Source organism: Vitis riparia, chromosome 6 (assembly GCF_004353265.1).
Source record: "Vitis riparia cultivar Riparia Gloire de Montpellier isolate 1030 chromosome 6, EGFV_Vit.rip_1.0, whole genome shotgun sequence".
Classification (NCBI taxonomy): Eukaryota; Viridiplantae; Streptophyta; class Magnoliopsida; order Vitales; family Vitaceae; genus Vitis; species Vitis riparia.
The window spans coordinates 5,021,744-5,045,663 of record NC_048436.1 but is presented as its reverse complement, the minus strand read 5'-3'; the positions used below and the strand labels follow the sequence as shown (position 1 = coordinate 5,045,663).

Here is a 23,920-nt window from a genome sequence, read left to right as displayed (position 1 = left end):
TATCTTTTCTGTAAGTTAACAACCTAGGATCTATGTTGGCGCCGTTTTTGTTATCACCAATGGACTTGTTCATCCTGATTATACATCTTAGCAAGAGAGCTACACATAGTTTCATTAAGAGGTTAGGATAATGACAATTATGCTGAGGAGGATGATCTGACAAAGGACATTTTTGTTATGATAATCCAAATGGAAGCAACCCATCTCTATCTAATCTCAGCTTTCTGTGTTATTATGTGTTTTTTTTTCCCTTTCATTTTTCTTTTGTTTCAGTTAATCAGATACATACAACCAAACAATTCCTCATGTTTTTCACATGGAACATTGCACTAAACCAATCAAAATAATTCTCATGAATCGGTCAAGCTAAACTGTTTATGGCAAAGAAGAAAGCACTTGACCTATCAGAGAATTGAATAACGAACAATGTCTAAATCAGCTTCACAGATCATAACAGTTATGGTTAGACCTTTCAACGATGCAATATCAAAATCCATGCTTGCACGGATTTAAAATTCCAGACCTATCAGAGAATTGAATAACGAACAATGTCTAAATCAGCTTCACAGATCATAACAGTTATGGTTAGACCTTTCAACGATGCGATATCAAAATCCATGCTTGATGCCGTTCTCTACACGGATTTAAAATTCCACAATGCCTGCAGATGACAAAAATCATATTCAGACAAGATCAAGTTAAACTGGGTGGGGAAAAATTCACATGAAAAAATTAAATTCACCAAAGAACTCCATAAATTTGCAGACAAAATAAATACTTAAATACATTTTCCAACTTTTGGGCAGTGCAATATACTTAAAACATTTTCACCTTACATACTAATTCAGGTTCTACACAATATTTAAATTATAAATTTGAAAAGGCATGATCCTTACAGCAAGATGGTCTATCGAAGGAAAGAGACAACTCATCTACCTGCTCAGATATGTTAGAATTTTTGTGATATATTTATATGTTAGATGTATTAAAACTCAAGTGGTCCCTAATCTTTCAAAATTATGTCCATGTCTGCATGGAGCATCTATTGACAATTCCATAATTCTTATTATTCAACCAAAATAAAGTTAAGCCGTAAAATAGGATAAAGCCAAATAAAGAACCATTTTGCTTGACCAACCAAAACAAAGTAATTCGTTGGAAAATACGGTATCATAGAGATGCAAGCAAGAAATATAGAACAAGATAGAGTATCATTGTCAAATGAGTTGTGTGCATCATAGCTGATATCTAATGAAAATTTTTAGCAACAGCATCACAGGATTGTAATCACTTGTGCTCACATGAATCATATCTGTACATAAGAATCATAAATAGTTTTGTTTTTGTGATTGTATCTCTTGAAATAGATTACTTTCATTTTGAAGAGATAATCAAAGTACAAACATGAAAAGAAATTATGCATTGCAGAATCACAGGTTTGTGACCCTAGGATGATGCATGCACCAACTATTACAAAACTTAAAAATAAAACCAATCAATCTATTGTTTGAGCAACTTTGGATATAAAATATTGCCTTAAGCCTGTCATATATTAAGACATAAGATTTATGCTTCAATTCTATAATAAATAAAGTCCCTTAGATGTAGCTTAGCGGTAGTGCCCTCTGGCAATGAACCAGATGTTTTGAATTTGAGGCTCAATATCACCCCGGGTATGCTTTGCCAGCTATTGGGATTGTTGAGTGAGAGAAAGAAAGGAGTGTCTTATCCCTCAAGGAATGCATACGAACTTTTACAAAATCAACAAAATGACTAAACTGCCCTTTACCAAATAACTACTAATAACTCTTTAAAACTCCCCCTCAAACTGAGACATATATACTACTAAGACCCAACTTGGAACATATAATACAAAAAAGATTTCTCCCGAAAGTTTCAGCAAACACATCACCGAACTGATCTTCAGACTTGGATGTAAGGAGTTATCACTTTCTTACTCATCATAATTTCTCTAATAAAATGATGGTCCACTTTAATATGCTTGATTCTTTCATGAAACATCGGGTTACTGGCAATAAGCTTTTCAAGATAAACTCTAAGCTCTTGTAATAGGTTCTGAATCCACATTAGCTTACACATTGTATGTGCCACATAGCCTTGTATTCTCACTAGATCTAGCTACTACATTCTCTTTTTTATCCTCTAATAACTAGATTACTACATAAAAAAAAAAGGCACAATACTCACTAGGAGACCTCTTGTCAGTTGAGGATCCTGCCTAGTCTGCATCCAAAAAACTCACAACATCAAGGCTAGAGTTGGACCTTCTGTAGAGTACTCCCATACCTATAGTACCTTTGAGATACCTCAGGATTCTGCACACTACTTCCCAATGAATCTTCTAGGGTGCTACCATGAACTGACTCATTGTACCGATCGGAAAAGTAATATTATATCTGGCGACTGTCAAACAAATAGCTTGCCCACTAGACTCCGATATCTGCTTTTATTTGAAAACACAAGGCTATCATCTCCATTAAGATTCACATTTTGCTCCATAGGAGTGTCAACTGGCTTTTCTCCTAACATGTCAATTTCATTAAGCAATTCCAATACATACTTCCTTTTAGACAAAACAATCTCACCTCTACCATGTGGAACTTCAAGGCCCAAAAAGTAACATAATAACCTAAGATCCTTTGTCCGAGAGGTATTTTTAAAGTCATCTTTCACTTCTTTAATACCTGCAACATCACTACTAGAAACAATAATATCACCTACATATACAATGAGTACTACTACACAAGTTTCCCTTTTGAGAACAAATACCGAGTGGTCAAAATTACATCTTTTAAAAACCAAATGATAGAAGAATAGTACTCAATTTATCAAACTAAGCTTGAGGAGATTGCTTTAATCCATAAATAGCCTTATTTAGTTTGCAAACTCTTAACTCCTAACTCCTCTTGAGTAACAAACCTAGGTAGTTGCTCCATATAGACTTTCTCACTCAAATCACCATATAAAAATGCATTCTTCACATCTAAATGATGTAGACTCCACCGAACTTAATAGCTGAGGAAATTGGAATACACAATGAATTAAGATGAGCAACAAGAGAGAAAGTGTCAAAATTTTCTACCCTATAAGTTTGAGTATAGCCTTTAGCAACTAAGTCTTCAATCGTTTTATAGTCTCATATGGATGATACTTAATGGTAAAAACCCAACAACAACCTAAAACATCCTTTCCTCAAGGCAAATCAACGAGTGCTCATGTACCTCTATTTAGGAGAGCATGCATCTCTTATTCCATGGCCTTCTTTTATGCAATATGATTTAGAACTTCTTGATAAGACTTAGGGATGAAAATAGAGGACAAAATACGAACAAAATACTAAAAAGTGGGGGAAATGTTATCAAAAGATACATAATGAGTAAGAGGATAGTGAGTACAATTGAGTTTACCTTCCCTGCGTGCAATACAGAGGTTCAACTCATCGGGAATTGAGGCAACGAAAATTGGTTGTGGTATAGGATCATCCACTAATGAGTCCAAAGGAGGTAGAGATTGAGTTTGATGTACTTCATTGTCTTTGGCTAATCTTTTTCGCTAATACACTTGTAATGGTTTGTCAATCTTAGATAGAGAAGTATCAATAACAACGGGAAGAGGAATAGACTTAGACTTAAATAAGTCATTGTCTAAGAGGGTGTTTAGTAAATCAACTTAATAACTTAATATGACTTAATTTTAAGTCATTAAGTAGATTAAGCATGTTTAGTAAAATAACTTAAAGTATTAAGTCAAAATAGTTAACTTACTCTTAATCTTAGATCTTTTTTACCTCATTTGCCTCTATTAGTGAGAGTATATTTTAAAATTATGATTCCACATCCATAACTCATTTTTTATAATAAATATTTTATCATTATCTCGTATCAATATAATACTTTAAATATTAATGTTTTATAAATAAATTTATTACTTAAAATTAACAAAAATAATATGAGTTAAAATCAATGAAAGTAAAGATTAGTTAAAATTACTGAAGGGTAAATATGTTAATTTAATGATTTAAAATATATTTGAAGTAAACTTTACTAAACAACCTTAATACTTAAAGTAAAAAATATGTAATAAAATTTAAGTTAACAACTTAAGAACAATTTACCTTAAAGTTAACTTAAGTCATTAAATAATAAGTATTAAGTTTTACCAAACAATCACTAACTGTAAACCATGGTCAAGAAAATAAATAGTTTTAAAGAATGTTATATCAATACTAATAAAGTGTTTACGAGACATGGGATCAAAACATTTGTATTGTTCCTAAGTTTTGGCATATCCTAAAAATACACATTTGAAGGATTAAGGATCAAGCTTGTCTTTATGTGGAGAAAAATTATGAACAAAGCAAACACATCCAAAAAGTCTAGGAAGGAGAGAAAATAAGGGATGATAAGAAAATAACATAGAATATGGAGTCTTTTGATGCAACATAGAGAAGGGTAACCAATTTATCAAATAACATATAGTCAAAATAGCAACCCCCCAATAAGATTTTGAGACTCATATGAAACATAATAGAACAAACAACATCCAATAAGTGACGATTTTTCCTTTCAACAACTCCATTTTGTTGCTTGTACAAACACATAAAAATTGGTGGGCAACTCCATTTTCAATACCAAAAAAAGAAAAAAAAAACAATCATTATATTCAAGGGCATTATTAGATTGAAGGATATCAATCAAAATACCAAATTGGTCTTCATTTCTTTATAAAAATTTAAAAACATGAAGTACTTCAAACCTTTTTTAAGTAAAATAATCAAGTGACTCAAGAACAATTATCAATAAAACTAATAAAACACCTAAACCCTTGAACATTAGGGATGTGACACAAACCCCTAACATTTGAATGAATTAAAAGTAAAATGACTTGGACTCCTGTTATTAATCCTAGATGGAAAAGATAACCTATGATGTTTGTCAAGATCACATGACTCACACTCAGGCTTATTCGACAACTTTAGAGACAATCCTAAGGAATGTAATTGCTTAAAGGAAGCATTGTAAAATGCCTTGGACTCTTGTTATTAACCCTAGATAGAAAATATAACCTATGATGTTTGCCAAGTTCACACAACTCACACTTAGGCTTATTCAACAACTTTAGAGACAATCCTAAGGAATGTAGCCACTCAAAAGAAGCATGACCCAACCTGTAATGCCATTGGAGAGGAGTAACAGGTGAAGAGAAAACAATAACATTTGACATCTTTCTATATGAGAATGGACTATAGATTGAATATTGAGATAATAAAGCCCATCTCACTCAAGTCCTTCACCAACCATCCTCTTTGTGTGGAGATCCTGAAAAACACAACGAGAAGGAAAAAGATAAGGGCATAGTTAAATTGTTTGGTAAGCTAACTAACGGATAATAAATTAATAGGAAATTTAGGTACATATAAAACAAAATTAAGTTTAAAAGGAGACAAGGGAATGGAATGGACCATCCCTTGACCAAGGACAGAAGAAGAAGATCCATTGGCAAGAAAGACAAGGATATATTACAAGCCTTATTTAAGTGAGAAAATTGAAATAACTCTCTAATCATGTAACAAGAAGCGCCAAAATCTATAACCCAAGGAGAGGAAGACTAGTTAAGAGTAAGAAGTGCATGTGTATACGAATGTGCTCTTATAGCAATGGGAGCACTGATGTTTGATCATAAGGACATCTTTGGTTGTTTACTCTAGTGGTTTCCTTTAGGTAGTTAGTCTAGTTGTTTCATTTAGGTGTTTTGCATGTGTGGTTTTGTGTTTGAACTGAATCCTCTTCAGGGTATTGATTTTTTTTTTTTTGATAAGTAAATAGAGATAATATATTAAAAGCCAACGTGATGCAAGAAGTATACAATAGAGGCCAACAGGCAAGCAAGAGAGAAAAGAAATGCAAAAACCAACCATCCCACAACAAACAAACCACTACACCCTAAAAACCATTAAAGAAGCGAAAACACCCTTGATCACTTCACTACAACCCAGAAGCACAACTGCAAAAAGAATAAGCATCCTCACAACAAGAGAGATCAAACCCCATTACTCTTTCCTCTTCCCTTGACAGAGAGAGGAGAGTTATTGTAATTAACTAAGCATTACAATTTACAAATTTCCCTCTCAACGGGATGGCAAGTACGTTATACTCTTTTTCCCTAAGATCTTTAATCCATGCCTTTTTTCTAGCTTCCATTTCCTTAGGAGGGAGGTAATTTCCTTCTTGAATCCCGCCATTAGCATCCCCAAAAAGCTACTGAACTTGGCAAACTTACAAGGAAGGATTTCAGAAAATACCTCCTCCTCCACCGAATCTCTATTAGCCTTTAAGACCCTAAAATCCTCCACATACTCAGCCGTAACCACCAAATCCCTCCCCAAAGGAGCCTTTTTTGCACTTCCCGTTAGGTTTAGCAACCTTCCATCTTAGAACAACCTTAGAGGTTTAGAACCCGAACACAAGGAGGGCTCAACCAATGACAAGTAGTTTTGTTGCCATAGATGGGCGAACCAACTAAAGAGTGAAAAGGAGAAGAAGGGAATGATGAAGGCCTTCCTTCGAAACTAGTAGCTTCTTCCATTAGGGCTTTGTCAACTCTCGAAACCTACACCTCCAGACCTTGAGTTGTCGCTTTTAGAAGGGGATCAAAGAAGAACTCCAAAGGGTTAGCAAGACCCACACCTCTAGAATAACTCAAAGAACCCACTTGGGATTTCTTACCCACACTCTCCAAAGGGGTGGAAGACAAATCGTTGGGCCAGCCCACTAGTAAGCTTAAAAAACACGACCCATCAAGGCAACCTCTAGAAGAGCCAAATCCACCTGTAATGTGTAGGCCCAAGAAGACATTAGGGCCCTGATGGGGGAAAGCCTTTTAAAGTTTATTCAAGGAAGAAAGGGAAGACCTAAGTAAACTTTAAGTAGGATTAATATTAATTAGAATTGAATAGGGATTGGTATTTGTTGGAGTCCAATTAGGATTAGCTAGTTGAGTTATAATATAATTAGAATTTGAGTCATGATAGGTTATTAGAGTCCCTAGTAGAATAGGTTATTAGAGTCCTAGTAGACTTTGGATTTCTTAGAGAAGCCTATAAATAGGTTAATCAATGTAAATCAAAGGAATGAATTTTGATGAATAATATTATACTTTCTTTCATTGCAAGGTTGCAACCCTCAATGGTGAGACTCCATTGATTTTCTTCTAGGTGAGACTCCTAGAAGGCCTTAGTGAGACTCTAAGGTTTTCCATCTTTTCTTCATTGTTTCTTCTTTCTCTCTATTTCTTATCTTATAATTTTCTCTATCATAAAGTTTATTCCTTGTTCTTCTCCTTACACCCTAAAAATAAAACCCTAGCCCACCTACCCTTGAGTGTAGGCAACCATCCTAGGGTTGTCCTACATCAATTTTGGTATCAGAGCCAAAATTCTTGGCTTGAAGGCATATGCAATTAAGGAGCGGAGCAACTTATGCAAGCATGAGTTCCAAAAAAACTTCTAGCAATCAAGATGCCGCTACAATACGCTTGGAGGAAATTTCAACCACACAACAATCCCATCAAGATGCTATAATACAACTAAATAGCAAACTTGATGAGATCATGAAGTTATTAGAAAAGAGCCAAGAAAAACGACCAATTGAAGAGGAGATCGCAAGTCATCAATTTAGACAATCGCCAAATCGATCACGCGAAGAACAAGACAATTTTATGATGGGGAATCAAAGAAGGGCCAAACTTTATGAGCTAGATGATGATGTGACAAAAAAGGTACGTCTTGAAGTTGCTGAATTTTATGGAAAACTAAATCCAACAGCTTTTCTTGATTGGATTATGTCAATGGAAGATTACTTTGATTGGTATGCAATGCCCGAAAATAGAAAAGTTCGTTTTGTGAAGGCAAAGTTGAAAGGAGCAGCACGTCTATGGTGGCATAATATTGAGAATCAAGCTCATAGAACTGGCCAACTGCCTATTGACACATGGGACGAGATGAAGTTGAAGATGAAGGAGCACTTTCTCTCAACTGATTATGAACAACTTATGTATACAAAATTGTTTTCCCTTAAACAAGGTCCCAAGTCCGTTGAAGAATATACAGAAGAATTCCATGAATTGAGCATTCGAAATCAAGTGCGGGAAAGTGATGCTCAAATTGCAGCCCGCTACAAAGCTGGACTTCGAATGGAGATTCAACTTGAGATGATAGCTGCAGACACTTATACCGTAGATGACGTTTATCAACTAGCCCTCAAAATAGAAGAAGACCTCAAATTCCGGGTTTCCAGGCGTCCAAGTTCACAAATTGGGAGCACTTTCTCCAACAGGACAGCAAGCAAACCTTTAAGCACATCAAACTTCAGAACTCCTAATCATGTGAATGGTGGGGGCAACACTCAACAAACTTCGAATGTGGCTTATAAGAATGGTAATAAGGGGCAAAATTCAATGAGTAATGGAGATAGAAAAGTAGACGTGACTCCTTTATGCTTTAAGTGTGGTGGGCATGGTCATTATGCTGTTGTATGCCCAACCAAAAGTTTACACTTTTGTGTTGAAGAACCAGAATCTGAATTGGAAAGTTACCCAAAGGAAGAAGAGACCTACAATGAAGATGAAGTTAGTGAAGAATTTGACTACTATGATGGTATGACGGAAGGACATAGTCTTGTAGTACGACCTTTATTAACCGTTCCAAAAGTAAAAGGAGAAGAAGATTGGCGACGTACTAGCATTTTCCAAACACGTATTTCTTGCCAAGGGAGATTATGCACCATGATCATTGATGGAGGTAGCAGTTTGAACATAGCTTCACAAGAACTTGTTGAGAAGCTAAACCTTAAAACAGAGAGACATCCAAATCCATTCAGAGTAGCATGGGTTAATGACACCTCTATCCCGGTAAGTTTTCGTTGTTTAGTAACATTCCTTTTTGGTAAGAACTTTGAAGAGTCTGTATGGTGTGAGGTCTTACCCATTAAAGTAAGTCATATTATACTTGGAAGACCTTGGCTCTTTGATAGAAAAGTTCAACATGACGACTATGAAAATACATATGCTCTCATACACAACGGACGTAAGAAAATCCTTCGTCCAATGAAAGAAGTCCCTCCAATTAAGAAGTCAGATGAGAATGCACAACCAAAAAGGTACTTACTATGTGTCAATTTGAAAATGAGAGCAAGGAAACTAAAGTTATTTTTGCTTTAATGGCTCGGAAAGTGGAAGAATTTAAAGAACAAGACAAGGAATATCCAGCAAACGCACGTAAAATCCTTGATGACTTTTCTGACTTGTGGCCTGTAGAGTTACCTAATGAACTCCCTCCTATGCGTGACATACAACATGCCATTGATTTGATTCCTGGTGCATCATTACCAAATTTACCAGCCTACAGAATGAATCCAACAGAGCATGCTGAATTGAAAAGGCAAGTTGATGAATTACTTACTAAAGGCTTTATTCGTGAAAGCCTAAGTCCTTGTGGAGTTCCTGTCCTACTAACACCAAAGAAGTATGGATCATGGCGGATGTGTGTGGATAGTCATGCAATCAACAAAATCACAATCAAGTATCGATTTCCAATTCCAAGACTTGATGACATGCTAGATATGATGGTTGGATCAGTAATCTTCTCAAAGATTGATCTAAGAAGTGGATATCATCAAATACGTATTAGACCAGAGGATGAATGGAAGACATCTTTCAAAACTAAGGATGGATTGTATGAGTGGTTAGTCATGTCGTTTGGACTAACCAATGATCCAAGTACCTTCATGCGGATTATGACGCAGGTATTAAAACCTTTTATTGGACGGTTTGTTGTTGTCTATTTTGATGATATTCTTATCTATAGTCGATCTTGTGAAGATCATGAGGAACACTTGAAGCAAGTAATGCGCACTCTTAGGGTTGAAAAGTTTTACATTAATTTGAAAAAATGTACTTTCATGAGCCCTAGTGTTGTATTTCTTGGCTTTGTTGTGTCTTCTAAGGGTGTTGAAACAGATCCGGAGAAGATCAAAGCTATTGTTGATTGGCCAGTACCAACAAATATCCATGAGGTGCGAAGCTTCCATGGAATGGCTACATTCTATCGACGATTTATTCGAAATTTCAGTTCTATTATGGCCCCAATTACTGAATGCATGAAACCTGGTTTTTTTATTTGGACCAAGGCAGCCAACAAGGCATTTGAAGAAATCAAATCCAAGATGGTGAACCCTCCTATCCTACGCCTACCAGACTTTGAGAAAGTATTTGAGGTGGCCTATGATGCTTCCCATCTGGGAATTGGAGCAGTCCTTAGCCAAGAGGGACATCCTGTGGCTTTCTTTAGTGAGAAGCTCAATAGGGCAAAGAAAAAATACTCCACATATGATCTTGAATTCTATGCGGTGGTGCAAGCAATTAGGCATTGGCAACATTATCTCAGTTACAAGGAATTTGTTTTGTATTCAGATCATGAAGCCTTGCGATATCTTAATTCTCAAAAGAAGCTTAACTCTCGACATGCAAAATGGAGTAGTTTTCTTCAACTATTTACCTTTAATTTAAAGCATTGTGCAGGAATTGAAAATAAAGTAGCTGATGCCCTTAGTAGGAAGGCCCTTCTCTTAGTAAACATGTCAACCACTACAATTGGATTTGAAGAATTAAAGCATTGCTATGACAATGATGCTGATTTTGGAGATGTTTATTCCTCTCTTTTGAGTGGTTCAAAAGCAACATGTATTGATTTCCAGATTTTAGAAGGGTACTTGTTTTATAAAAATCGTTTATGCTTACCAAGGACTTCTCTACGTGATCATGTCATATGGGAACTTCATGGAGGCGGAATGGGTGGACATTTTGGACGAGATAAGACCATTGCTTTGGTGGAAGATCGCTTCTTTTGGCCTAGTTTAAAGAAGGATGTTTGGAAGGTTATCAAACAATGTCGAGCATGTCAAGTAGGAAAAGGTTCAAAGCAAAATACAGGGTTATATACGCCATTACCAGTTCCTTCCAAACCTTGGGAAGACTTGAGCATGGATTTTGTACTTGGATTACCAAGGACACAACGGGGCTTTGATTCTATATTTGTTGTGGTTGATAGATTTTCCAAAATGGCACATTTTATCCCATGTAAGAAGGCTTCAGATGCTTCTGATGTTGCTGCCTTATTCTTTAAAGAAGTAGTTCGATTGCATGAATTACCACAATCCATTGTTTCTGATCGCGATGTCAAGTTTATGAGCTATTTTTGGAAAACCTTGTGGGCCAAGCTAGGTACTCAATTAAAATTTTCAAGTTCTTTTCATCCTCAAACTGATGGACAAACAGAAGTTGTCAATCGCAGTCTTGGCAATCTTTTGAGATGCATTGTGAGAGATCAGTTGAGAAATTGGGATAATGTCTTACCACAAGCCGAATTTGCTTTCAATAGTTCCACTAATCGTACTACTGGGTACTCACCTTTTGAAGTGGCATATGGGTTGAAACCTAAGCAACCTGTTGATCTTATACCATTACCTACTTCTGTCCGCACCAGCCAAGATGGTGATGCATTTGCACGTCATATACGAGATATACATGAAAAGGTACGAGAAAAAATCAAAATCAGCAATAAAGAGGCAGCAGATGCACATCGAAGATATATTCAGTTTCAAGAAGGTGATCTAGTGATGGTTCGTTTACGACCAGAAAGATTTCATCTGAACACATATCAAAAGCTTCAAGCTAAGAAAGCGGGTCCATTTTGGGTACTAAAGCGGTTGGGTGAGAATGCTTATTTGTTAGAGCTCCCTTCAAACTTGCATTTTAGTCCAATATTTAATGTGGAAGATTTGTATATCTACCATGGCCATCACAACGATGTAAGTGGAGTTGGATCTTCAATTACCACTACTCTTAGCCCACGTCCTGAGATCGAGTATGTTCTTGATGATCAACTTGTGTCTACTCGACAAGGTGGATACCAAAAATTTTTGGTGAAATGGCGAGGCAAACCACATTCTGAGAATACATGGATTACGACAACGGATTTTCAGAAGATTAACCCCGATCTCTATGAATTGTATCAAGCATCTAACTCGTCGGAGCCGAGTTCTTTCAAGCCGGGGAGAATTGATGGGGGAAAGTCTTTTAAAGTTTATTCAAGGAAGAAAGGAAAGACCTAAGTAAACTTTAAGTAGGATTAATATTAATTACAATTGAATAGGGATTGGTATTTGTTGGAGTCCAATTAGGATTAGCTAGTTGAGTTATAATATAATTAGAATTTGAGTCATGATACGTTATTAGAGTCCTAGTAGAATAGGTTATTAGAGTCCTAGTAGACTTTGGATTTCTTAGAGAAGCCTATAAATAGGCTAATCAATGTAAATCAAAGGAATGAATTTTGATGAATAATATTATACTTTCTTTCATTGCAAGGTTGCAACCCTCAATGGTGAGACTCCATTGATTTTCTTCTAGGTGAGACTCCTAGAAGGCCTTAGTGAGACTCTAAGGTTTTCCATCTTTTCTTCATTGTTTCTTCTTTCTCTCTATTTCTTATCTTATAATTTTCTCTACCATAAAGTTTATTCCTTGTTCCTCTCCTTACACCCTAAAAATAAAACCCTAGCCCACCTACCCTTGAGTGTAGGCAACCATCCTAGGGTTGTCCTACATCAGGCCCCCTTCGCTTACTACTCTTTTTGGATGCTAGGGACCCGCTAGCCAACTAGGGGGCCCAAGAAGCCCACTCACAAGGCTTTTGACCTTGTTTGAAACGTGCACAGAAAGGCCAAGCTCAGCACCCGACACCTGCAGCACCTCTCCAACAAGTTTCCTTCCTTCCCGCTCGACACTCCGCGTCGCACGTGCACTTCCCTCCCTTTCACCCCTAACTTCAACAAAATTGCAAATCCCCTTGGAAACCACCTCAACAACCATGGCGATACCTCCACCATAAATAAATGGCAAAAACGACTTCTTCGTCCATCACAAACAACTACTCGGGGTCTTTCTCCTACTATATTTAACTCGTAATCTAGCCCATTTCAAAAGACACCTCTCCTTTATATCCAAGTCCACTACAAAGAACCCTTTACAGGCATCACCCAATCTCTTGAATAAAGCTTTTCCCCACAGATGCACTGGTAATCCCAATACCCTCACCCACACTTCATTAACGCTAGCATCGTCCTTGAAACAACCATCCTCTAGCCTCCACCACTCCAACTACCTTTGTCTTCCCTCAACCAAAATAGGCCCTAAAAGCAAGACCCTTTCAGCTTCGAACAATACTTTATACTTGAATAAAATAAATGATTCTCCTAACAAACACAGATTTTAACTCCTCTTTCAATCCCCAAACATGTCGAGCCTAAGAATACTATGATTCTAAAACCAACAAACAACTCGAAGGAGCATCCCATCTCCCTACCAGACACTTCTTGAGAGACCCTAAGTTGCTCAAAACCTCTTTTGTCTCACTCTCAATCCACACTACCTCGCCTACCTCCCCCTTACCTCTGTTCAACACCTTTGCAAAAGAAGCCAAGTTTAAAAGAATGTCTCCTTCATTTTTTTCTTTTTCCTCTCGAAACCTGATAAACTCCTTAGAAGCCTTCAAAGGCCTTGTCTCAGGAGCAATTCTGATACTCTTAAGCTTGGATGTTCCACCCCCTAGGAACTCTTTGCCCTTTGGAAAAACCAAGGAGAATTTTTTCTCCTTTGCACTCAAAGCTAAGCAAAGCAGGAATCTCCCAACATTATTGTTACGCCATTCCACACCCTTCTAAAAGATCCAAAAAACTTCTCATTACAACAATCTTCCACCCCCTTTCAGAAGCCCAACAAGACCCCTCTTTCCGAACCTAATCCAAGAGGAAAACCCTTGGCCCTTTTCCACAATCTTCTCTACCTTCTTACCTTTTACTATCTCCGGCAAGATTTCAAAGGTTTTCGACTCAGCTCCAAACCAACAAGAAACTCCAAGAGTACCCAAACCAACATTTTCCTCCATTGCTTAGATGTAACAATCTTACCAAATCCAGCAATCTTCCTCCATTACTGTTTTTCTCCGAACCAGCAATGTTACCAAGAAGATGATAGAGCTTTGTTCCTCTTCATGGTGTTGATGCAATTACCTCTTGGTTGCTTGTTGGAAATAACCTTTCAATTGGAATTGTTTTCTTTTTTATTAATTAATATCATAGTTAGAAAGGCTTGAACCATTCATTTTTGCAGGTCCTAAAGCTCAATTAACACCCCAAGGTAGGTGGTCCCTAAGCCAAAAAGAAAAAAAAGCTTAACTACAGCTTGGAGGAGCTCTTGGTGACAATTGGCGCCGCATTGGCACCACCTACTAGTTGTCGCCATCTAACTATTGCTTGAGGATGTTCTAGGTAGAAATTGTCACCACATTGGTGCCAACCTTGTGGTGCCACCATTTGGACACATTGGGACGTTCTTGGTAGACATTGGTGCCACAATAGCGCCAACCCTATGGTGTCGCCACTTTCGACACACTTTGAGATTTTGGGCTTCTTCTAAGGCCTAACCCCACGCTTCTTCTTAGGCCCACTTCCATGCTTTACAAAGATGCCCAATCTTCACTTTTAAAATGAGGCTTATTGTCATAGACTGTTTGTTTGGTATCCGTGACCGTAGCGGAGGTGCTGATCAAGATTAGTATGTTAACTGGTTTGAGCTTAATGTAATGGGAATTGCTTTAGGGAAATGATGTGTATGTGATGTTGGATGTTTCTTCAAAGTTTAGGCAGGTTGACCCGGTTAAGTTTGGAGCGCTTGTTGCTTGTCAAGGACTTGACAATGAAGAGGAGTTTGGTCATCTCCTACACAAACTGGTTGGGAGCTAGAGCCATTCCCCTGATGAGTCCATGGCAGGACGAAACCAGTCAGCATAGTGGCATTGAAATACATGGCATGCAGGCTAAGCCCCTTTGATTCTTGCCCATAGGGTCGCCGCATGGGTCGTGCCACTATGTTGGAACTCTAAGCCCATGACACTATGCTCTCATTTACAAAAGAGCCAAGATTTAAATTTGAAATAGGTCCATGTTTTTAATTTAAAAAGAACCCTTCTTCCAATTCAAGTGAGGCTCACCCTCTCTCACTATAAAATCCACTGCACATCCTATTCACATTCACTTCAACCGTTCCAACCTTTTTCTCTTTCTACAAACACATTCGTCCATTTTCTTTCCAAGTTGCCAAGTAAGGTAAGTTCATTTTTTTTTTCTTCTAAGATCTAGTTAGTTTTTTATTATTTATGCATCCTATCATGTTTTTGAGCTATTTTTATGTGTATTAGGAGCATTGTGAACTCAACCCTTGCCTCATTTAGAGGTAATGCTTGTCATGTCCATCACATGTTTGATCAATTGCCTACATGAATTTGTTTTCTTTAATGGTTTCTATCCTCCTTGCACATTGCATCTTTGAGAGTAATAAAGTGTTGAGAATATGTTTCACTCATCACCATACTCATTTAGAAGTGAAGCGATGTATGCCCACCAAGTGTTTGATAAAATGCCCACATGTATTAACTTCTCTTCTTTAGTTTTCCTTTCATTACATATTGCATCCTTGATGGAATGTGGATTATTGGAGATGTTTTGCACACACTATCCCACTTCTTTGAAGGTGAAGTTTTCTTTGCATCCTATGTATTTGATAATATGCCTCCAAGAATTTTCTTTCAACCTTTGTTTTGCTTTTCTTCATTAGTGAAGTTCTTTATTTGTTTTCTTCATATTACTATCTTATTTATGCTTTTCTCTCATTCTTTATTCTATCATCTTAACTTTTTTCTTCCTTCTTTTATTTTCAGCAATGGCACTCAAGTTGAGCATGTTTAGGGGTAAAAGATGGTCCTTCGACGTTAATTGATTTCATTGATTGGGTAGGGTCCCAATGAGGGAGAGGTTGTTTTTTGTACATCTTGTCTAGTCAGTTTTTGTTTCGGCTGTAAGGGGGTGAGTCTCCCTTTTCTTGTACATCTTAAGTCGTTATTTTAGCATCTTTTTCATAATACATTACTCTCACTCATCAAAAAAAAAATGTTTAGGGGTAAGAGAAGGGATGGCGAGACATCCGCATCGGCATCAAAGCAGACCCAAGCTGCAAGCTCTTCTTAACCTCGCCCCCAATATGAGAGTTAATGTCGAGTTTGCCTAAAGAGAGTTCAATCATCAACTCGCATCGTCATCAAGTAATTTCAAATTATAGAGATCATTATTTGGGTGGTAAATGTAATGTATTTTCAAATGTTGAAATTCAATGGAAAAAAATTCTCTCCAAATTAGTATTTGATATTCACTTTCAAACACATTTGTTATCAGCCCACATTATATTGTGGACTAATAACAATAATTTATCTTATTTAATTAAAAAACTAATTTAATTTGTACATTATTTGTTTTATTATTTCTTAAAGTTTAATTCAAGATTTTCATGTTTTGAGGTCAATTTTTGTGATTTCTTTCATTTTTACCGATATTGATATTAATGTCAATATTTTCATCAATATTTCCATAAAATCAAACCACTGACATTTTCATCGATATTAACACTTTCATCCTTCGTTATAACAAAACATTATAAGATAAATATATAGACTTATAAGAAGTAGAAAGTTATAATTGCTAAAAAAAATGATCTCATTATGTGGATAATTTTTATGCTAACAAAAATTAAAAGATTAGAGTATTTAGATTTTGAGATAGTTGATCAAAGTAGAATTAAAAAAAAAAAATTGCAAAAAAAAGCAAGATAAGTGTAATTTCACAATAAAATTTTATAGGTATAAAAAGAATTCTTGACATTTTTGAACATTTCCAAAACAATAAAATTAAAAATATTGTGAGCAAGTTAGATTATATGAAAACTTAAAAACTAAAACAATGCAATACACAACTAAGAAACCTTCTACATAAAAAGGAACTTAGAGTCTAAAACATAATAAGCTTAAAGAAATAAAAATAGCAATACAATGTTTGATAGAAGTTGATAAAATAAAGTTTGTACAAGACAACCTATTAATGCAAACAAAAGAATAGAAAAAAGAAAATTATTGGTATGAGTAATAAATCTATACATCACATAGAAACCTTAAAAAGGTTAAAGAAAGAGAATATGATGCTATATGATTTAGTACACTTAGTCCATCTTACAGGACCAAATTAAATAAAACACTAGGATAATTCAACTTTTGATTCAAAAATGAAGTAATACAAAACAAAAATCTTGACAAAGAAATCACAAAATTAAATTATCAAAATTCCTTGTAGAAAAACTGCAGTAAGAAGTAAAGAGAAAATACATCTTTTTTAAATGCAAAGAATGGCCTTTTCCTCATCCTAATCCATCATTTTTTTTAATAAGCATCTTAATCCATCAATAAAGTTCATAATTAATTAAATTGTAATCTCCTTAAAATCATTTTCCCAAAACTAAAGGTGATAATTTGCACAAAACATTTGTTAGAAGATGGCATTCAACATATATAGAATAAGGATAAAATAGAGTAAAAGCTATAAATCTATATTAAGAAAACAGATTTTCAAATCTTGTTAACATAAGTAAAAAATATGCATGCAATCCCAAACTACTTATATATGATGATAAATAGAATAATCATGACTAAGCACAGATTGCATCTATCAAAATCAACTTAGACACAAAGGGATCCATATTAAGTCATATTTCAAATTTTACTATGAAAAGCAAAAAAATTAGTAAGCATATTCAAATATGAATTAATATCATAGGTAATGAAATGAATGATAATTCAAAATTCAGCTTAATGAATTAATAAAATGCTTTAATACAAAACATGTAGAGATGATTGAGGCAAAACATAAAGATGAGAACTTCCTGACTTAAATTTGCATGTAAATAAAACAAAAGAAAGCAATATATATAATAACAGTAAAGGAAGATCTATCATAAGTTTTAGTAATTCTAAGCCTATAGATTAGAAAATAAAAAAGTAGAAAAGCTAGCCATAGTATTTGAAGAAGACAACATAACATTAGATTCTCGATTTAATATTGAAGACTTAGACACTCAATAGGATAAAAGAATGTCTAGAAGAACTCCAAATGATAGTGATAGGAGAAGGAGATAATGAAGACAATAAATGCATTATTAAAAATTGGTCTAGAAAAGTTTATAGACAAAGATGAAATAAATTCAATTAAGAAATAAATATTCAGCATTTGTAATAAGAACTATTAAATCTTATCCCATTCTTTAAAGTTGCAACAATTATCTATATTTATATATTTCATTCATTTTTCTATATGTTGATAACCAATTTTCCTAAAAGTTTAAGTTGTTAGGATTTAGGCCCATAATGTACATCGTGCATGCTCTCTAACACTCTCCCTTATATCAGTATATATATATTTTTTTATTTTTCCTATTTCAAAGTAGTGTAGAAGTTGAGTTTCGGGTTGTTGTTCATGAAATTTGTAAACTCATTTGGTTGAAAAGGATATTAGAAGAATTGAAGGTACCTTATGAAAAACCTATGAAATTATACAATGACAATAAATCAACAATTAGCATAGCCCACAATCCAATTGAACATGATAGAACTAGGCATGTTGAAATAGATTGTCATTTCATTAAGGAAAAACTTGAGGGAGATCCGGTTTGTACGTCATATATTCCTACAGAAAAATAACTAGCAAATGTTCTAACTAAAAGCCTTTAGAAGCAGTTGTTTGAAGTTCTAGTAAGCAAGCAAATAAAAAATTTGAATAAGATTAAGATAGCATAAATACTACAAACAATATAATCTAAAAAAGGTAAAACAAAGCCATACCTCTAAGGATTATGAAAAGAAAAAAAATGCCAAAATTCTAGTTCATTTATATTCAATTCTTGAGCTGAACATAGATCATAGGGTTTACACACTTACAATTGCAGCATGCATGGTGAGTATAATTTAAATCCCACCTGCAAAATTCTGTAGCACATTTGTTAATTTACAAACTCCAGTACTACAAACAATTACAAGAATAAAGATTACCTAGAAGAGAAGCCTTGCATTTACAAGTTTTTACCTCAACTATAATAATAAAGATTACCTAGAAGAAAAGTCCTATGCTTCGTCACCTGCACTTAAAGAACAAGGGATGTCCTATAATACCCAGATCCCTTAACTTCACCCAGGGCACCCATGTCTACACAACATGACACACTATGGGTGCAAGTATGGGAGCTTTATTGGATACTTTTGCTTTGGTTCAAATTTGGCTATTTGAATTTGATTAACTAATTTTTTTTTTCAACTTCCTTAGTAGATAATTATATTAAAAAAAAAAAAAAAGAAGCTCAACAGAAGTGAACTTTTGTAAAAATATTTAAGAATAAAAGAGAAAATATAGGGATAAAAGAGAAAAGTTCTATCATTAGATATATATGTTCTTTATTGATATTTAATTAAATTTCATTTCTCCTTTTCCTTCCTTTTATTATGTTATATCCAAGTGTTTATACTCATTATTGAGATCTATTTTAGCCAAACCCAATGTTTTAAAATTTACAAGTGTAAGAGATCAGACACCTAAACAGATACCTATACTCGACACCGGCACCCAAATCCATGCAACATAGCATGTCCCACTTCTATAATGTTAAGTTGTTCAAAGTTCAAACACTTATGGGGAAAAAAAAATCAAATAAACAAAACAGTATAAGATTTCAATGGTGGAGCTCGTTGTGCTAAAATTAAAATTTAGACCATAAAGATGGAATATTTTACCTCAAGTATGTGGCATGCTGAGCAATGAACTTAGAATGTCAAGATGGCTGCAATAACAGAGCAATCAGAATTTATCATCTGGCACAAAGCCCCTTTGCAGCATCTCATCATGAACTCGAAATGCCTCCTTCAAGTTGTTCTGTGTGACATGTCCATTTATTAATGATGTGTATGTGGATCTATCGGGATTTAGACCTCTCTCGATCATCTTCAACAGTATCAGTTCAGCTTCTTGCATTCTACCTTGTCTGGAAAACCCATTCAAAATGACATTGTATGTAATGACATCAGGTAACAGCCCACTGTTTTCCATTTTATTAACCAAGGCAAAAGCTCTGTCCATGTTCTCTTCTTTTATAAATCCATTAATAAGAGTGTTATATGTAATGCCATCAGGAACAATTCCTTTCAAAAGCATATTGCTCAAGAATTCATCTGCCTTTACTGCATTCCCTGCCCGACAATATCCTTTTACAATAGTGTTACAAGTGATGATGGTAGCCTCAAAACCTTTTTCCACCATCTCATCCCACAACCTGAATGCCTCAGATACACAGCCCATATTGCAGTACCCATTAATTAAAATTCCATATGAAATATGATTAGGGTAGATCCTCCTAGAAATCATATCATTCCATAGTTCATTAACCTTTTCCATCTCACCGCCCTTGCAAAACCCATCAATCAAAGTGTTATATGTTACAACATCTGGTTTTAGATTCCTTTGAATCATCATCTCAAACAAGGTTACTGCTTTATTCAAATTCCCATCCTTACAGTAGCCATTAATAAGTGTTGTGAAAGTGTAAAAATCAGGAAAGACACCTCTTTCAGTCATCTCAGTAAAAAGCTCATCTGCCTCAGATAGCATTTTCTCTTTGCACAATCCATTCAAAATAGTATTGTATGTCACCACGTCTAAAATGCAACCCTGCTCGAGCATTTCATCACGAACCTTTAAAGCCTCTGACATAACCCTATTTCTACAGAATCCACCAATAAGAATAGTGTAAATCACATTATCTGGTGCCAAGCCAGCATTCTTCATATCTCTGAAGTACTTTAACGCCTGATCAAGACAACCATTCTTTGACAACAACCCAATAAGGGCACTAAAACTAACCAAATCAGGAACTACTCCTTGACTCGGCATTTCGTCAAAAATCCTTTCAGCATCCATCATATTATCATTTCTACAACACTCAACAAGTAATATGTTATAAGTAGCAGTATCAGGACTCATTCCGATCTTCAACATCTCATCCAAAACTCCCTTTGCCCTCAAATATTTTCCCTTCTTACATAAACCATTTATAATAGCATTATAAGTGAAGACACAAGGTTTCAAACCCTTACCCGACATTGAGTCCATTAACTCAAAAGCTTCTTCTAGAAGCCCTTGGCGACAATACCCATTAATTAGTGTATTATAAGTCACAACATCCGGAAAAACTCCTTTCTCTTCCATATCTGATAAAAATGACTTAGTATTTTCAATTTTTTGATTTTTACATAATGCGTTAATCATAATATTTAGAGTATAAACATTCACTTGTACCCCACTTCCAACAACTTCTTGATAAATTTCCCATGCCAAGTCAACCCACCCAACCTTAACCAGCCCTCCTAGAAGACTATTACAAGCATTAATCGAAACACACAACCCTTTACTTTTCAAAACCCGAAAAGCTTCGCACCCTTCTCTCAACTTCCTAGCTTGCACGTAAGTCCGGACCAACAAATCGAAAACAAGGGGATTCGAACCGCAATTGCATAAGTCAAAACCAACGATTCAACAATCTCAACCCTTGAAACACCACTCTTTCTCACCATCCTAAGAATCACAGCCTGCGCGTCCGGCAGCCTCCTACTGCGGACCAAAATGTGAATCATTGCACTGAAAGACTGCAGGGAATGCTTAAAATTTGGACAATTCGATGTAATTGAATCAATAAACCTCTGACCCAATTGCAAATTTTCACGGCATTTGTATAGGACATCGACAACAACCACCGAGTCCAAGCGAAACAGCAAATTACGCAGAGAATTGAGCTTACCTTGCTTGAGATTCAAAAGAACCTTTTCCGTTAAAAACGAATCTGACAGAGACGTTGATTGATTTGGATCTTCGACCGAAGAGGGGTTTAGTGTGGTGGAAGTTTCTAGGGTTTGGAGTGGTGGAATTCCATAGCTAGAATTAGGGTTTGGTGCAGACGAGAGGAGGGTTTTAGTGTGGAGAGACGAGGGTTTACGGGTTAAGGTTCTGAGAGTTGATTTTTGAAAAAATAACCGTTGGGTTGACATTTGAGAAGATGACCGTCGCAGGTTGGTGTGGAATGGGGGATGCTTTGTAGTGTATGTGAAACTGGCTTTAAGGCGACTCGTTTTTCACTGTTGTTTCCAGCTTCCACTGCCCGAATCACAGGAGAGACGAGGTTTTACGGGTTAAGGTTCTGAGAGTTGATTTTTGAAAAAATAACCGTTGGGTTGACATTTGAGAAGATGACCGTCGCAGGTTGGTGTGGAATGGGGGATGCTTTGTAGTGTATGTGAAACTGGCTTTAAGGCGACTCGTTTTTCCCTGTTGTTTCCAGCTTCCACTGCCCGAATCACAGGCTCCCAGAAATGATTCCGATTCCCGTAGTAAAGGAATAGTCTTTTTTTTTTTTTTTTTTTTTTTTTTCACCCTTTTTTATCCCTTTTTATTTTTTATTTTTTTTATTGGTAAATCACGTGGGCTAGAGAAAAATATGACCAAAAAGGGTGGGATGATAATTCTTCCAAAGTCCTTATTTTGTTTAAATGTCAAGACTACCCTTAATAAGTGAAAGCAATAATAAATAAAAAAGAGTCTTCTTTAACCTACTTAATATTTATCGGTGTTGTAGAAGAAAAAATGGAAAGAGGAAAAAGGTTCAGCACTTCAAGTCATGATCTGAAATCATTTACACAAATCTTGTTTTTTTTTTTTGTGAATCTAGCAAGAAATCCATTAAAGGTAAGTTTTTTTTAAATGCCAAAAAAACAAAAATACGTCAGTTTATGCAAAAAATAAATAAATAATTTAAAAATCGGATTGAAGAAACAAAAAGTTAATAATTTTAACAATATAGATCTAAGATATTAGATCTGAAATATTGATGGAGGTTTTGAGGAAGAAATTAGATTTTTTTGTGTAAAATGTTATTTAAATTTATTATTTTGAATTTTTTTACATTATTTTGGTCATATTGAAGATGTGTTTTTATTTTTAATTTATTTTCTGGGTGGGTTGTTTGATATGATTATTATTGATTTCCATTGAAACTGTTTGCACTTTAGTTTTGTTGTTAAGACTTTTCTGACATGGTAGAAGAAAAAAATTTCTCAGTTGTTTCATGCTTGTTTTGGACCACTTTGTTTGTGTATTTATGAACATATTTGGATTTTGATTGAAAACTGAAATCCCCTTTGTATGAGACCACTTTATATTTTATTATAAATTTGTTAAGAGTTAAGATCACTATATTTTTGTTATGAATTTGTTACCTTTTTGTATAAGTATTATTTTGGTATGATGAGTTGAATGTCTAGTAGTTTGAAGGTTATGTAAAAGAATCATTACTTTAGTTATAAAGTACAAGTACAATACAAATGCAATATAGTTACAATAAAAAAATATTAACATTACGATACATTACAATATATCAAAATGACAAAATATTGAATTGTTTTTTACTGAACTAACATTTCTAGGCTATCATGTCGTATTCCTATCATAAAGCATCCTTGCAAGCCAAAATTATAAAAAGACAACAAAAATACACTATTGTAATTTCAATACATGAAGTTGTTGATAATAATCTAATGATGGATAAAAAAAAAAACCTATAAAATTAATTTTATATATATATATAGAGATACAATAAAAATACACTATAACTACAATACAAATACAATAACATTGCGATACATTACGATAAGGTAAAATTTTGAAAATTTCAAATTTCTTATGAAACTGGGCAGTTGTGGGTTCTTTGGCATATCCTTAACATGTCTAATGTACAATAAATATTGTTCTTTATTATATAAAATATGTCTCAATTGATTATAATTTTCATTTGTTTATTTTTTATTTATTGTAAA

At 35.0% G+C, this 23,920-nt stretch overlaps 1 protein-coding gene across 1 annotated transcript; it reads right to left on the bottom strand.

Annotated features, from left to right (window-relative positions):
* Positions 1–330: 330 nt before the first annotated feature.
* Positions 331–22,376, bottom strand: LOC117916449 (pentatricopeptide repeat-containing protein At5g01110-like). Its single transcript, XM_034832493.1, is given in 5 exon segments — positions 331–661; positions 5,189–5,339; positions 18,950–18,997; positions 19,796–21,568; positions 21,571–22,376. Coding segments are annotated over 2 exon segments (2,238 nt in total). The 5' UTR covers positions 22,100–22,376; the 3' UTR covers positions 331–661; positions 5,189–5,339; positions 18,950–18,997; positions 19,796–19,859.
* Between the last annotated feature and the right edge of the window lie 1,544 nt (positions 22,377–23,920).